Source organism: Paramisgurnus dabryanus, chromosome 20, assembly GCF_030506205.2.
Source record: "Paramisgurnus dabryanus chromosome 20, PD_genome_1.1, whole genome shotgun sequence".
In the NCBI taxonomy this organism is placed as follows: domain Eukaryota; kingdom Metazoa; phylum Chordata; class Actinopteri; order Cypriniformes; family Cobitidae; genus Paramisgurnus; species Paramisgurnus dabryanus.
Window position 1 is genome coordinate 27912831 of NC_133356.1, and position 17771 is coordinate 27930601.

The following is a 17771-nucleotide window of genomic DNA, read 5'->3' on the forward strand; positions in this document are numbered from 1 at the left end:
GCACAAGCTGAAATCACAATCCACGCGAAGGACACTGAAACAGATTTTGCCCATCAGGGATCCTCGCCAACAACTCCGAAACCCAGCAGCTGAATAAAGGCAAGCTTTTTCAGATCTGTCCATATGTGTTTGTGTGTTCAAGTGCTCTCACCAGGCCTGAGCGTCACATAATCTAGACAGAGACCGGAGGTCACCCGACCGTCTGTGATACGCTACGGAGAGCCGTGCGTGTAATCCCGGCAGATGTGCAAATCCAGCAGGGACATCGTGGATGTATAATGTGCGCCTGCTGGTGTCGGACCAAAGCTTTTCCTTTTGGAGTCTCGCGTGCTGATTACTCAATCTCCAAGGGCACCTTGAAATTCGTCTGCATGGGCAGACTGGAAGAAAAGACTCATTTTTGATATACCGACCTGCATCCCATCACATAGCAACAGCGGCTGTCAGCATACATGACCTTTCCTACGGCTCGGCTTTAGAAAGGGCTTGTAATTTCTCTGCATCTCAGAGCAAACTAAGAATAAACTATGAATAATAGTGAAAAGAAAATTGGGGGATGATTAGGTCACATTTTTTTTAGTAAATGGGTCGTTGTGACATTTGTTCTGTGGTGCGTGTATGAATCCCCCTTCCCATGATACCATCGTGAAAACCACACGTTAGAAACTTTTTGACATCTTGTGGCTAAAAAACATGAATTCCAACCACATAATGCATCAGAAATGTGTTATTGTCTGGCATTTTTTATTGAACTGCTTATTGGAGAAATGAGACTGTCAAGATTTTTCTCTACACATATCACAGATGTACTTTTAATTATGTCAATAACAACTAACCGTTCACTTCTCTACACACACCAATTTAATGCAAATTCAATTATCATTACCTTAATTTTTCATGAGCAAATTCGGTCCAGAGAAATCAGGTGATGTCACAATCGATAAACATAACTGGTCTTAAAAATGATATAGCGGCGCCATTTCGAAATTTATTTGAATATGAATTATTGGCTCGTAAACTGTACCATATGTACACTGTAATAGGTTTATTAATTACAAAACCGGTGACATCCATCTCTTATTTTTTTACACGTGACACACAACTTTACTTTTATTTGAAGGGCGGGCGCGCACGCATACAAATGTAATACACGTCCTGATGCATTCTGCCTCCAAGTAAAATTTAATTGCTTCTTTTCTTTCATATCCGCAAGGCTCTTGGACAGGGATGAAGGTGGCAAAATAAAAGGAAATTCGCACACACGCTCGGAGACTGTGCTTTACCAGTAGTCGATTATGCATGGAGTCAGTCATGTGAAAAGAGCGTAACGTCTGAATACCAAACACATTGATAAAGCAGGACCCCGGAGGCTTATTGATTAGAGCAATGTAGTCTACAGTGTAAAATGCGATTTTACAGAACGTAAGGCTGCGTGCACTGAGTTCTGGATCTGAAACAATCCTCAGGCACACATAATAGTCTTCCAATGAGAGAAATGGGAAAATTTGTGAACTAAGTTTCTATACACAACCTTTGCTAGACCGAACAGACTTTTTTGCACATGACCGTGTTTGTGTCGCATCAAATGCAATTTACACTTTGCATCAAGGGTCTCTGACTCAAATTACCTGGAGGCTAGTAGTCATCTGGTGTTTTTTATCGTGGGAATAACACTAAGTTTGACATACAGACCTTTTTTTGACAGATGCAAGCACACAGGCTTGGTTTTTTTTTGTATGTGGCTTTTTAATTTACACTATAATATGTTTAATAGTACTAAATAATGTTTACGATTGTATTCACTACATTTATAAACATAACTGCTTTCCAATAAAATAGAAAGTCACACATGCTTTGTTTGGATAGAAACCTAATGGCTATATAAACTTTGACCCCACTTTAGTCTTGGTCTGATACTGTCTGTGAAAGAAACACAAAAAACACACATTTGCCTGTTAGTTATCCTTTACAAGCGTGCCGGAGCCTTTGACCGACAGATAGTCTTCAGGTCAGCGTTGATATGTGATCGATTGTGTGAACGATTGGAGCTTCTTATCTTGTCAGTGAAGGCCCAGAGGAGGTGGTGGTGTATGGAGGCTATCGGCTGATGCTCTCTGCACATTTTCAAAACCCCAACTGATGAACTCCATGATAACACCTTGGCAATCTGCAGAACAATGTGCCTTCCAGGGAATCCCAATTCATGCGTATAGTGCTGCTAAATACTGTTTTCTTACAGGAGTTTTCGTGTTCGAAAAGGGAGTTTTCGTGTTGCACCGTCTCATGCATCTGTGATTACATTTGGTACACATGTAACACATTCTATATAGTAAAACTGAATTGAATTGTGAAAAGATAATGAGAGATTGACACCCATTCACACAGCACTTTGGTCCCAGAAAATCTCCGTAAAATTGGCTTCTGTGGAAATAAATGTTCAGGGATCACTCCTGTAAAGAGGACCTAGTAAAATTGGCATAACATTTACGGAAAACATTCTGTGTGAACAAGAGAGAAACAATGCTGTAAGGGGCGTGCCATAGTGAGGACGCACATGTTATCGCAACCAGAAGTTATGATTCAGGGATTTAAACCCAAATCAACATTCACAACGAGAAATGTCGGCAAACTGGACTAAAGCAGAGATCAGGGATCTCGTCACTATCCGCACTGAAGCTTAGATCATTCATCAGCATGACAGAATAGCGCATCACACACTCCTTTTGATGTTGTCATAAACTAAAATGCATGCGGGGGATTCTCACAAAATCCAGATTTAGAAGGTGTCCAGAATTTTTAAAAAGCCACTGAAGCAAATATTTTTTGCACATATAAGATTAAGGTCTGAACTTACCATTATTTTTAGAGGATTTATAAAATATTTCCTATAGAATTATTACAATTTTTAGATTATCATTATCAAAAATTATCATTACCGCAAAATGATATTACATTAAATATATGCATTTACAAACTCATGTTTCGGTAATGAGAACTAAAAAGTTGTCTAGGTACTATCACAAACAAAATTTCAACTTTTATCTGGAGAGAAAAATTAACAACTGCTTACCTGGTAGCCATCTTGAGTGTCACAGTCAATTATGTCCCTTACAACTATTTTTTTTTATTTTAGTTCTTTGAGGGCTTAAAAAATTATTGAAAATTGTTGCGGAGGATGAGAAAATTGGTCTTGGACACATTTATATTCCTTATTATTGTCTCTACATTTACCAATGATCACCAAATACCACATGTTTCTTTACTGTAAATGTTTATAGTATAACATGCACTGAAGCTTTTTATTTTTTAGATTTTAATTATAAATATTTCAATGTCAAATAACCCAAATCCAGTCATGGGCCCGTTGCGGTAATGAAAATGTTTCACTTAAATGTGAAAAAAATTGGTTTGTATGGTGTCATTTGAAATCATGTGCAAAATAGTACATGGAGAGATAACTGTATGCTTCTTATTTTGATACTCTTACTTTGCATTTACTTTTTTTTATCAAAATGTTTCATGACACCTCAGAAGTCTAATTTCGTGAGATTCACCCATGCACGTGGTTTCTCAAGATAGAAATCACAGATAATTAGCAAACTTCAGATGCTGTGATAAAAATATACCAAGTGCAGGACTTTAAATACGTCACGTCTCTTTACGAGATGTTTACGGTATGTATGTGAATACACGCACAGATTCCGGAAAATCATCCTTGTATTTTCCTTTATCTCTGTGTGAAAAGGGCTATTGATTAGGTTTGTAATTTTTAAGAAACCAAATGCGGCATTCACATCATTTCTCTTAATTAATGTCATTACCGTGGCAACTGTGAGATTCTTCTCGGAGATGTTCCTGTTCTGTGATTTGAAATGTATTTGTTTGTTATTTTGTAATGTAGGTATGTTGGTAATATCAAAAAACTTCATCACAACATAAACTCGCTTCTTGCAAAATTTCTAAGAGCAAAGAAAGTGCAGCATGTAGTAGTGACTGTAATAAAAATGGCTTTTCAAAAAGAAATATATACAGTATAAAAACCACTGGAAAATTTCATGGTTGTCATAAAATTAGTCGGGTGGATTACAAGGGCCCAATAATACGTTGAGTGGGCTTCCTTATCACAGAGACAGGTCCCACTTGTTCCCCAAACATTGACGCTGGTTTTATATCTAATAACCTTAGATAACCTTAGGTTTTTACATGGCATCGCCCCACGTCAAAGCTTATAAATATAAGATATTTAACGTAACAATAAATGCGTTATATAGTATTGTTGTTGCAAAAGTGTCTTGCAGACTCGGAGTATAAATCTGTCTTTAATCAGTCCATCCGGACACAGATGCAGTAAGTCAGACTAAGTGATGTGTATGTTTGTGTGTTGCAGTTTAATTTTGTGGGCCGGATCCTGGGACCGCGGGGGCTAACGGCTAAACAGCTGGAGGCAGAGACAGGATGTAAGATCATGGTGAGAGGGAAAGGCTCCATGAGGGACAAAAAGAAGGTAAGATCTGTCATACACAATTATAAAAAAAGACAGTAGTGGGTGAATTTACCCCAATGGGGTTTTGATGAAACGAAATTTTCTTTATTACAACTGGGTTATTGTTTATTATCTTCTGTCTTTATTAAGCTGGTCCTTTAATTTGCTATTCTAACATAACAAATTGTGGGTTTGTACCTCTTTTGTTGTTATTTGAGTGGGGTGTAAGATCGGTATCTTAGTTATGAATATAAACTAGTAATAATCCATTTTCTACTTGGGTGAAACTTTTAAACAAGACAAAAATTATGTGTAGTCACAGTTTTTTTTTTGTAGACTCGTAATTTTTTTGTAATATCATAAAATTGCCAAATTTTCCTAAATTTAGTTACTTTGTATGTCAGACTGGAGATAGACATGCAAAGATATATGAAGAATCACGGATGTTAAAATTCACACACAGATGGAGGAATCTGATTGGCTGATTTCACTCACATTCTTTACACATCCATATGCCAGGACACATTGCTCATTCCCAACTAAAAATCATTCACTCATCAACCATTGGACGCATGCAGCATGGCTTAACATCTGTCCTCGCGTCTGTCCAACTAGACCGGTCTTCATTTCCCACAAGCCCAGCTGAGATACTTTGTAGGGAATAACAAGCCCCTCCCTCACTGTGACTTGTTCCTGAGAGCTGTGGGCAAGTGCTCAACATTGTACATGGCCTTAGATGACTAGGGGCTGAATCCCGTGGCCCTGCCATGGCTCCTCTCCCAGCCTAACCCCAGTCTGTGTACTGCATGCTGGGCCAACGACGCCGGGGCGGTGTAGGTCAGGAAGGGGTCTGGATGAGCGGGGTCACGTTTAGTGTCTATCATTAACACTTGAGTAAACACACATGTTCACGTGAACACAAACACACAGTTTATTATCATTGAGATTATTGGCATTTTCGTGACCAAAGCACAGTATGATTGCTCTTTCAAACAGATGTCACGCATGCATATTTGTCCATCTCAACACACACACTCACAAGCACATGTGTATCTGATCTGGAAACGCATTCGTGTTTCCATTAGCTGGGCAGGACCCGTATTTGGACAAGTGTTGGAAGTGGATAGTTATCTGAGCCCATCCCGAGCGACCGCCCTAAGAATCTGCAGAAAAAATAAAACAAGTGCTCTGTGAAAAGGCCTCTTGTCATCTCGGATGCTCTGCGCACATCTGGATCGACTCTGCATCCTGTCGGAGCGCAGCTGGTCATCCGCGTATCGGATCTCAGCTGCGCGCGGGTGCATGGCCTCTTTCTGATAGCGCTGCCCGTTCGACATTGACGGGGTCAATTGAAGCTCTTGTGCAAATAGGCATGTGTGTGTTTATAGGTTCTGCTGTCTTTGCCATTGGAGTTTCAAGCTGCTTTGGTAGATAACGAAAAATCTGATCGTCTGCCTAGGTCCTCTGGTTCTCACGAACTCTGGACTCAAGATCTCACGTTTTGTTACTCGCATTCACCTGTCTAAATGAGGATACTATAGACTTTATTGTTAAGTACTGGTAAAAAAGTAGTGCTGTTTTGAAAAAAAAACTTTTTTTAAACATGGTGATTTGTCACTGTACACACATCTGAGAATGCTACACTCTTATTGCTGGCTGATTTTTTATATTAATCAAAATTATTGATATAATAGACAAGTAAGGGTTAGTGTAGAAGTTGAGAAGCACTCAGCAAACGTCCTTGCCGTGTTGTGTCATGGATTCCACACTCACATGAATTGCATGAAAAGGGAGTTATAAAATTTTTTGAAGTGCCTTAAGGGATTTTTAAGTGCAAAAACGCATGTCTGATTTTCAGTTTATTTCTTTTAGTGATCAGATTTTAGATTGTCACCTGGTAGATGATAAACTGGGGTTAATAGAATTGCTAGAGTTGCATTTACATGTATTTATTTATCAGAAGCTTTTATACAGAGTGATCAACAAATAAAAGCATTTAACATTTGGAAAAGAGATATATGAAGAGTTTGGTTCCAAAACGCGATAAACAGCATTTTTTTATTATTTACCACCAAAATCAATATTGTATCTGGTCAGTATTAAAAAGTAAATTCTTTATTTTATGCAAAATCCAATATCTGCAGTGTTATTCTGTCATCTTTTCTGCCTTTTCTCCAAAACGAGATAAATGGCAGTCCTCCTTCTCTGTAGAATGCAATAAATCGACTCCGCAAATCACAGCGCACCATTCCACGCACTGTAAACAATATTGGTGTCGCTTTGAATACACAAATCCTAGTTTTCCACATCTACTTTGTACTTCGTGATCAAAAAAATAAATAATATATAGTAATTTTGAATGCATTGATAAACCTGTGGTGGTTTTCTGTGGTGGAGAAGAAACGTAAGCCATCAAAATCTAATTATTCACGTGAGCGGAACTCGGGCGAAGGAAAAATGCCGGCTGTTGCTTATTCTCACACAACAGCATCAAGCTTCTGTCATGCTAACACATTGACCCCAGGGGGTCTTATGAAAACTTTCCATTAGTTTAGTCCAAGTCAAGGAAAATCAAGCAGGATCAAAACATTTTACAGCTAATCGCTGTCAAAAAAGTTCTGCGATGACGTCCCAAGGATGACAGTGTTCTTAATATGATAAAGTAAGTGTTTTGATTAATGCCATTAATGTTTATTTTGTTTAATCGGTGTATAGCACTACTCAACAAAATGAATATAACATGGCAAAGATGAATGCACATTTATATATTGATTCAATAGATTTATAGCATTTTGAGAAAAAATACTTTTCATGGATTTATTGCATTTTGCGGAAAAAAATAATCAGTTTTTATAATACATCTTTGGAAATAAAATTATGGATTTGAATTTTTAATGTCATTATTACCTAAAGATGCTATGTGAAAGTTTGTAACAGAAAATAGTGGTTTTCATCTTAAGCTGTTTTCTGACATTTTTTTATAAAACAATGCTTCTGCTTTTCTTCTTCTTTGGACAACTCACACGATAGTAAAGTGTCCATTACCGGAAATAGTAGGTCATCCGGGTGCTTCTATGTATACTATGAATTCAGACATACTACTGGCATCGCCTACTGCTTTTTGCCTACTATATAGTATGTAAGGCTGTTTTGGACGCAGATTATGAAAAGGGGACAATGCAATGCTCAGTATGGCTGCTCTGGCAACTGAAGTCCCGCCTTCTATTTAAAATAACCAATCATCAATTGATAAAGACTGATGATTCCCTGGGCAAGAGTCGTGTGATATGCTTGCCAACCTGTGCGCATGCGCAGTAGCCGAAACACCCTCGATTAAAGGTGTTTTAGCACAATTGTGCATAAGAAACTAAAGTTATGGTACAGTTGATGTCAGCTTTAATTGTTGGTCAGCAATAAGTTTTTTTTTTTGTGAATTTAGCATGCAATATCGGTAAAGATATTTGTTTTTACCACTTCACGTAGATAGGACTTTAGTCTTGCACCACACCACACCCCACATCTTTTGACCAATTAGCAGCAAGGACCCGAACATTTTTTTTATGAAGTGTATAAGCATATTAATTATTACAAAGAATGCAATGTCTTCTCCTATCTCCCTACATAAACGCACACACAGCATCTTTCAACAGCTTAAACTCAGAAGATACTTGAGCGTTTTCAGCTGTTATAACACAATGTCAGATTGTAGTTGGCTTTTATGTTGAATTTAGCTAGTCTGTCAGCGTCTCACCTTTGCCTGAAGCACAGCTTTGATGTTAAAGCGAGGGGTAAGTGACAACAGGGATGCCAAATTTTCTAGCGTGACTCAGGGCAAGAGCTTGAACTCTGTAGACATTTGCACTGATTTGCTCATGTTTCCTCCTCAGCTCTTACCTTCAAATAAATCATACTTTTCAGCAGTGAGGACAAAGCATGGAAGTGAAAGTATCTATCGTTATTATAGCCCACGCATAGATTTAATGTACATCACACCTGGTGTTAACATCCAGTGGTTATGTTTTATGATCAGTCTCTTCAGTCACAATCATAGGGAGTAAGAAACCCACGTGACCACATTGCATTTATAGTGAAGCTAAACAGCTAATCCTGATGGGTCCTAGACAACACAGAACGATCGCCCACTCACCTGTCAGTCAACCATTGCATTAACACAAGGATTTCAGCTGGTTTTGTGTGGCTTTAAAGAAAATTAACACATGAGCTTGGCTGAAATAATAACAAGCATTGGGCTCAAAATGTCATGTTTGTGGTAAAATGCAAGTTAAAAAAGAGGCCAAACGACGCAAAGTAGCGAGAGAACGCAATTACAAAAAAGCGCAGATGGGAGTGTGGTAATACCAGCTAACGAAACCATAGGGCACTTGAAAAAAACAAAAAATGAAGGTTTACAAGAAGTTAAAAAAAAAAAACGTCTGTATTGTAAGACTTCAACTAGTGACTCAGCAACTAATAAAAAATGACATGGCTTGGCAAACAATATTTTTAAATGATAATGTGTTCCTCTGGCATTCCAAACAAACTGTTACATGTTAAAACAATCCTCTGCATTGTATCACACGCTCTCTGATCTCTATGATGCCTCTTTTTTAGCAATAGAAATGCATGCAATAGAAGTAAATTGCAAAAAACTAGACCACACATTTTTAGCGCTAATTATCCTCTGCGCATCTTTAGTAAATCCAGACATTGTTATTAGGCATTATTTAACGCCAAAATTATGGTTTGCGCTGGCGCAAGCTGTTAGTAAATATGGCCCTAAGTATATATTTGCTTGCAGAATGTGCTGAGGTTTTATATCTTAAAGCTGAAATCTGTAACTTTTTGTTAAAAAATTGTCCCCATACCTGATTACAACAGTAAGATTATAATAATGATTAATATTGTAATTTGAGCTGTTGGGTATGAGTTTGGAGCACATATACGTTTGACGTCTTCATTAGACTTCAGTCCACATAAACATAAGCACATAAACTTGCAATTTTATCTTTCAAACAAAACATTTATTTTTCACCAATATATTTTTGGGCATTTTTTTTATATTTTGTAATATATTTAAAAAATAAATATATTTTAAAGCATTTATAGTCATGCCGCATTAAATTAAAAACTTTATGTAAACATAACCTGTAAACATGGTTTGAAAAAGTTACAATTAAGTATATATTCAACTTCTTCAAATTTTATATTTTGTATATAGACTGTTTCAGCAGTAACAACATATACACGCGGCTTTCGTGGTCATCACGTAACTTCCGGTAAAATCTGCGACGAATAAATAACAACAAAGACCTTTTAAAGTAGTTTATTTATATAACAAGTAAAATAAACAACACGTAGATTACATAGGAACCTAAAACATTTGTAATTTTCGGCGATGTATTTGTTTAAGAGTTCAGTTACAGCAACTAGACCAGGGGTTCTCAAAGTTTACATTCAAAGGTCCAAATCTGAATTCCCATAATTTTCATAGGTCCGGAAAAACTTAATGTAAATCATTTGTTTATATAACAAATCAACATAAATAGTTTGGGAAAAACATAAGTGTATTTTGAATTTAAAGTATTTTTTTTTAAATAAACACAAGAAATATGCCAAAATTAACCAGGTGCAAAATACAGAGCAACCTAATTAGAGAAATGGCACAGTTTGTTCTCCATCATATGCATAAACCATGGCAAAAAAAGAAAAAAAGTGTGGTTGGTAGGCAGAGACACTGACCAAAATAAGGGGTGCACCTATAAATTGGCTGATGATGCTTGCTATTGTTCTCAATGAATAACGGTGAAATGCCGCTACATCCAAAAGCCAGGGGGCGCTCTTGGGCAGAAACTTAATATGTGCTGCAGACGAAGAACCAGATACACGGAGCTCCAGGAAATGTCTTAAGGATATATTTATATTGCTGTTCTTCAAACCTTTTCAGGTATTTTCACGATAATAAAGAATATGTATAAGACTATGTTTGACGAGTGTTGCTTTTTCAAATGCATGTTTTAAACGACTCAAACCAACAGTGATTGGTAAGGACTGATCAAAAGCCGTAGTACATGAAGTAGCTGTGCATTATTTCTGGGTGTGATGGCTACAGCGTCACACAGGAAATTTTTAAATAACTCGTTTTATTTTCGGACCAGGAATACTCTTAAATCTAAAAAGAAAAAAAACTAAACGAATGGTTTACAAGTTTAATATGCATTTGTAAAATAGCAACTGCACACATTTAATCAATCACATAGAAATTAATGCACTTGTAATATGAAGTGAACGCGGGTCCGGATCAAGTTGCCGTCGGGTCCGGATCCGGACCGGAGTCCGGACTTTGAGAACCCCTGAACTAGACCATTAAACAAACAGAAACCGGAAGTAAGGTTCGGACCAGACTCTTATCGCCTCACCGCACGTGTGCCTGATGAAACGGTCTATACTTTATAAATATTAAGGGTGTCACGGTTCTCCAAATCCTCAATTCGATTACATTTTCGATTCCAAGGTCACGGATCGATTCAATTCTCGAACAGGTTTCTATGCCATTTTTAGACTTTTTACTTTAAAAATAATATCTGACCTTGAACCTGGAGGTGCCCTGCCATGTTAGTCATGCTGCCAGTGGAAATATATGGTACACGCACATACCTGATAAAACGATACTTCCTGTCAGATGAACATCTGTGAATACTTTGCACCTAAAAAACGCACTTTGATTACCGTCAGACGAGATTGTGAGACTATACCCCAATAAATCATGTTTAAATGCTGTTTTCATAACTCTTAAGCAACTGAAATAAGTTGTTGTGAAACTTAAACAGATCTCAGTTCAGAGAAACGACCGGTCCTGTCACAAACACCATTCTGCTGTGCACGCGTGAGTGCTTTGATTGAGTTCAGTTGAAGGCGGGGGCGCGTGCTGTTTTTTGTTTCCCATGTAAAGGGCAGCTCGCGTGGTGTCTCCTGCATCTGCCATGCGAAGTCACAACGAAGTTTAAGGTTGTGACTTCAATCAAAAGTCACAACCTTAAACTTTTTTATTATATATATAAAATGTAAAATATAAAAGCTTTAATTTCTACAAAATATATTTACTGTATATTTAAACATATTTTTGCCAGAATATTTATTAATGATGTATTTTTGTGTGATTTGTGAGCACTAGATAAAAAGGAGATAAGCCAAAGGCACAATGTCAGGCTCCCGCTGATACACAGAGTAAATGTGGAGGGTGTTGTATTGCTTATGTAGGTGCCTTCATCTTTGTTCTGACTGGGTCTGTCAGAGAGACTCAGCTGCAGTTTTGGGCCCGCTGGCGATTACTGTTATTAGAACTGTCACAATCACTTCAGCTTCATCTGCTCTCACCATCACTAAACAGACCTGTATGTGTGTGCTAAAGTGACAGCATTTTATTTCTGAGTTATCTTGTCACAGCTCACACATAAAGTACATGTAATGCATAACCATGGTATTAAACACATTGTCAACTGCAAATAGCACATTAGCCATGAGATAATTGTTCAATGATTTGCGTCCCCATTATCACATTTTCATTCTTTTGGGATAAACTAGTTTAATGCTGCTTTTCCCGTGTATTCTGCATGATTAAAAAGACATTCAAACATGTGATATCAGCCAATGATAAACAAGGTTTTTCCAAAATCCTCAGAAACTTGGTTAGTTTACAGTATGTTAAAACTATGTGACCCTCTGTGAAAACCAAGCTAATTTTTAAATCATCCTAAAGAACATTCTATAAAAATATAGCCTTCATATCTTTAATATTTTGACTGAGTAACATCAAGTAAAATATTTAAATCAATGCAAAATTAAAGAGTGTAATCAAACTTTGATGCTTGTTATCTCAAAATTACATTATGAGACTTGAATGATGATTACCAAAGGGATGTTTTGGTAATGCACAGCTGTTATGTTATGCAGGAAATACTGTGAAATACATTCATCAATAAATAAAAAATAAATTATTGCTCATATTTTTTTGTAAAGTATATGTCTAGCTGAAAATCTGAGGTGGAATCCTGCACTGCAATATTGTTGTCCTCTAGCAAAGCATGCGAACCTTTATTATTTTGTTGTTTAAGACCCTAATGAGAAGCTTTGATGCTGCTGCTGCATTTTTACACACGCACCAAACATCTGGATTTGAGGGAAAAGCCCTCTGTCATTCTCCTGAATTTATCCCCAGAATGAGAGAGCAATAAAATCTTGTGGTTTTGTTATTCTCTCTTAGGTCAGAGTTTAGTTTGGGGTTAGGGTTAGAGTTTTTCATGTGCCTTGAAATGTGGAAACCATGCAATCAAGATAAGATAATGAAATCAAGAGATGGACTTGTTCAACAGTTGTAGTGCTATCTGTGTAGCCATAAACTTTGTTTCATCATCAAAACATGAACTTGTTCTCAGCCACTGAATATGCTTATATGTTCCTCATTCACCTCATTATGTTCCTCATTTATATGAAATATCGTGTGTTATTAACCTGACTTAACATTTTAAACTAAAGTGACAGCTGTGAATTTTGTTTCATGTAAATGTGAAATATTGACACCTCATTATCTGGCTTGTTTGAACAAAAGTAATTATCAGTGATACAACAGCACACTGTGGTAAAGTGTCAAGCATTTTTTCTTTGCATGTATTCAATTTAAATACATTTTTCCTCTCCCACACGACCTCCATTGGACGTACAGCAGATAGTCACGCCCCTCAGAGGCACGCCATTGGTTGAGCATGCTAGTCAGGATGCTTAGACAAACTGAGTAATGTTTTCTATGTTTACACTTTATTTTGATATTACATTATTTCTTCGCATTTAAGTATTGGAAGACTGTGAAGGGTTTAGGGTTAGTAAAATAAGTTGACAAGTAATTGTAAAGTTAGTATTTTGTAGTTGTATGTCGACTACCAGTCTAATAACTACCAGTTTATCATGCGCTTCTTCTAACCTTGCAACCAGCTTGTTTAAAAACAAGCCAGCTTTGCCCAGACCGTAGTGTTGCCAAGTCCTCAGCAGAGTCCTTTCGGCAGAGTTCTGAATTGGGTTGGATTTAAACTGTTTCTGCAGGTTGATGTTTTTCTGCAAGTTAGAGATTGAAGGATTTGGTTCAGTAGTTGTTGGTATTTGGCCTGTGAATTAGGGATCATTGGGATTCTTTTGGACTAGTTTTGAATGGCCATTGGGCTGATTTTGTTATCTAGATCTGGCAACCCTGACAGGACAATGACGGAAGCAAAAGCGCAAACGAATGCTGGTTAATAAAGGTTTCATTTCGTCATTCAATTTAAGTAAGTTTGTATTTGTTTCATTGTTATTGGGTTGTCAGAAAAATAGTATTAAACCACAAACTATCTGTTTTAAAGTAAGGGGGAATCCAAGTTTTTATTACTGTAACAAAGCATGTATATCACTTTCATTTCATATGGCTAATTCATTTTATTATTTTTAAAAATGAATAATTTTAATTCTCATTAAGGTCTAAAGTTTAAAAAATGTGTTTATTAATCTGTGGCAAAATTTCCTTACCAGCACATTGCTGAAGACTCAATTCGTTTTGTTTATGTTTTGACATAAACAATGACATATTAAACATTTGATATGTTTTACTATTTAAAAGCTGCAAAAAGTTTTTTTATTTAAGGCTTAAAACATTAAAAAGATTATAAAACTCTGTCGTAGTGTGTAGCTTTTGAACTTTTAAAAGTACACTTTTACAAGTGAATACCCAAATTTAGTGGCTTATTTAGCTTTAATAAGTAAATCTAAAAGAGGAAATATTTATGTTTGTATCCGATTAATTGAAAAATAATCGCCCAAATAAACGATTATGAAAATAATTATTAGTTGCAGCCCTAATGGAGTATCAAAATAAAGTGTTATCCATTGCATTAGCAACACAAAAGTTTGAAGGTTTGATTCCCAGGGAAAACATGTGCTACAACATTTATACCTTCAATGCACTTTTAGTCTGTTTACATCAAAATGTAAAAAAATGTATAGTTGATTTTCCTTGTTAACCTGAGATTTGAACATCAGCTAATTGACACGAGGTGATCATAAATCACTGTACATAGTAATGAAATCACAGCATGGATCTTTTGACCCACATTTTGCAATTCATTAAGTTTTTGCCATTGACTGGATAGGGAATTAATGAGAGGATTTAATTACTTTATAAATAAATCTAAAGAGCAAGAAACCTTATTTATATGCAGGTCTTAGTAGTTTATTAAGAAAGTACCGATTGCATGTACACATTACTTTTACAATGAATGTGAAGCATATGTTTTTATCTGAATAAACCAGAATATGAACCCTAAACAGAATATGACGTGTCGGTTCAGTTTCTGTACGCATGCACCTCTGTCAATTGTCTGTTGGCCGAGCCATGATATTGGTTCCCAGAGATTTTCACAGAGGGGTCAGTGCTCCTTCAGGGCACCGTTATTGCTTCAGTAAGGATTACAAAAGACCAAGACAATGGATTTATGGACATTGATTATGCTACTGCTCAGTTAAAGAGAGACAGGGCACGCTGGGGAGAGGGGTGTAAACAAAAACCCTGGTGGAAGGCCCTGCAGTCTGACATATTTTCTATGTCGAACATTGAGGGAGGATCACCTTGACTACCAGCCTGTCACCGGCCACCCCGCAGGGCCAGAGATGGAGCGACGGCGCCCTGATGCAAGACAACCTGCCTGGTCCGCACGAAAACAAGTGTTACCTCCCAAATAGACGGCACACCCGCATACACACACAGCACCTCTGCTCAAGTCCCTTCTGGCTGTCTCTGCTCAGCTTTCTCTAAGAGTTATTGACAGAGTAGCGGTGGGAGGGTTGGGTCAGCCTCAGATCAATTTTTAGCGCTTGTCACAAACATGGAAAGCCAAGTAAATCAGCCAAGCAAAACCAGAGAGGCAAACAAAGAGAAAAAGGAAGTGACCTCATAACAACCATGCACTGCTATCCTGAATAATAAATCATATCAAGTATGTTTGGCGACACTACTGTGAACACAAGCCCGATTTCTTCCCTTACTCGCCGCTTCACACCAAAGTGGTAACAATGGATCTCTAATGAAAATCAGCAGGCAGAACGCGGCAACACAGACGCCGACGCTGATTGCCATCAATTTCCCATTTGCGGGCGCAGGGAGAAAAAACAGCACTGTTTGCATATCTGATTATTGCAAAACTCAGATCTTGATTTTTCATTTGGAAATTTACAGAAATGCAACAAAACAATCTGAAAATAGACAAACAGGCTGTGGTGTAGGTGGAGCTCAGCGAGACCCTTTAACTTAATGTGCTCTGGGTTTCTATCAGTTAAGCAGTTTCCATGTGAGGGGTACTCTCTCCAAAAGTAAAGGATGGTTATATATATATATATATATATATATATATATATATATATATATATATATATATATACTCTCACCTGAAGGATTATTAGGAACACCGTACTATTACTGTGTTTGACCCCCTTTCGCCTTCAGAACTGCTTTTATTCTACATGGCATTGATTCAACAAGGTGCTGAAAGCATTCTTTAGAAATATTGGCCGATATTGATAAGATAGCATCTTGCAGTTGATGGAGATTTGTGGGATGCACATCCAGGGCATGAAGCTCCCGTTCCACCACATCCAAAAGATGCTCTATTGGGTTGAGATCTGGTGACTTTGGGGGCCATTTTAGTACAGTGAACTCATTTTCATGTTCAAGAAACCAATTTGAAATAATTCAAGCTTTGTGACATGGTGCATTATCCTGCTGGAAGTAGCCATCAGAGGATGGGTACATGGTGCTCATAAAGGGATGGACATGGTCAGAAACAATGCTCAGGTAGACCAAGGCATTTAAACGATGCCCAGTTGGCACTTAGGGGCATAAAGTGTGCCAAGAAAACATCCCCCACACCATTACACCACCACCAGCAGCCTGCACAGTGGTAACAAGGCATGATGGATCCATGTTCTCATTCTGTTTACGCCAAATTCTGACTCTACCATCTGAATGTCTCAACAGAAATCGAAACTCATCAGACCAGGCAACATTTTTCCAGTCTTCAACTATCCAATTTTGGTTTGCTCATGTAAATTGTAGCCTCTTTTTCCTATTTGTAGTGGAGATGAGTGGTACCCGGTGGGGTCTTCTGCTGTTGTAGCCCATCCGCCTCAAGGTTGTGCGCGTTGTGGCTTCACAAATGCTTTGCTGCATACCTTGGTTGTAACGAGTGGTTATTTCAGTCAAAGCTGCTCTTCTATCAGCTTGAATCAGTCGGCCCATTCTCCTCTGACCTCTTGCATCAACAAGGTTTTTTTGCCCACAGGACTGCCACATACTGGATGTTTTTCCTTTGTAAACCCTAGAAATGGTTGTGTGTGAAAATCCCAGTAACTGAGCAGATTGTGAAATAATCAGACCGGCCCGTCTGGCACCAACAATCATGCCACGCTCAAAATTGCTTAAATCGCCTTTCTTTCCCATTCTGACATTCAGTTTGGAGTTCAGGAGATTGTCTTACCCATGGCCACACCCCTAAATGCAACTGGCATGTGATTGGTTGAGTAGATAATTGCATTAATGAGAAATCGAACAGGTGTTCCTAATAATCCTTTAGGTGAGTGTATATACTTTTTGAAAGAGTACCGCCCCAGTGACAGTTAAGGACTATTTTTTTTGACAATTCCCTTAACTGAGACAAATTTTGACGTGATGTTTAAAGTAGAAATCCCCACAGTGATTACACTCATTTGGGAAATCAACCTAGTTTGCTTGCAGATGTATTTACATATTACAGTGAACATTTTTTTTACATATATATTACATGCGTCAGCTTTGAGCATTGCTAGGTTCTGACTCAGAGTCAGGCGCTTTCACAATAATCTTGTTTTGATTTTCTACTCCTGCTATTGTTGTCGTGTCTCTCATAGCCGTGAAATCCCCTGCCACTGTCTGTCTTGAGTCTGTATAAGCTGTTTTTGAGGTCTCCTACATAGAGCAGCAACTCAATAGATGACATGTACATGGCATCTTGATTTCTGCTTTGGTAGCAAGCGCCAGATCAAAGAGACTGCCTCACGCTTTTTATCTTTCACATCCTTTTACTGTTGTAGTCTGTTTTTTATTAGTTTTGCTGTTACTTTGGTTCTCTCAAAGTATGAAAAAGTGGGAGTTGAAACAAGTTCCAATTTTCTTCTAAAACTTCAACACGGAGAATTCAAAGAATATATTACACTTTTTGCAGTATACAGTATGTAT

At 37.6% G+C, this 17771-nt stretch overlaps 1 protein-coding gene across 4 annotated transcripts in view; it reads left to right on the plus strand.

The window, feature by feature from the left end:
* The window catches only part of LOC135733172 (KH domain-containing RNA-binding protein QKI), a 120935-nt gene that overhangs the window by 67887 nt on the left and 35277 nt on the right, over window positions 1–17771 (plus strand). For all 4 annotated transcript variants that reach the window (XM_065251535.2, XM_065251527.2, XM_065251516.2 and 1 more), the window contains exon 3: window positions 4388–4504. In XM_065251535.2, coding sequence (XP_065107607.1) covers window positions 4388–4504 — 117 coding nt within the window. The remainder of the gene's footprint in view (window positions 1–4387; window positions 4505–17771) is intronic.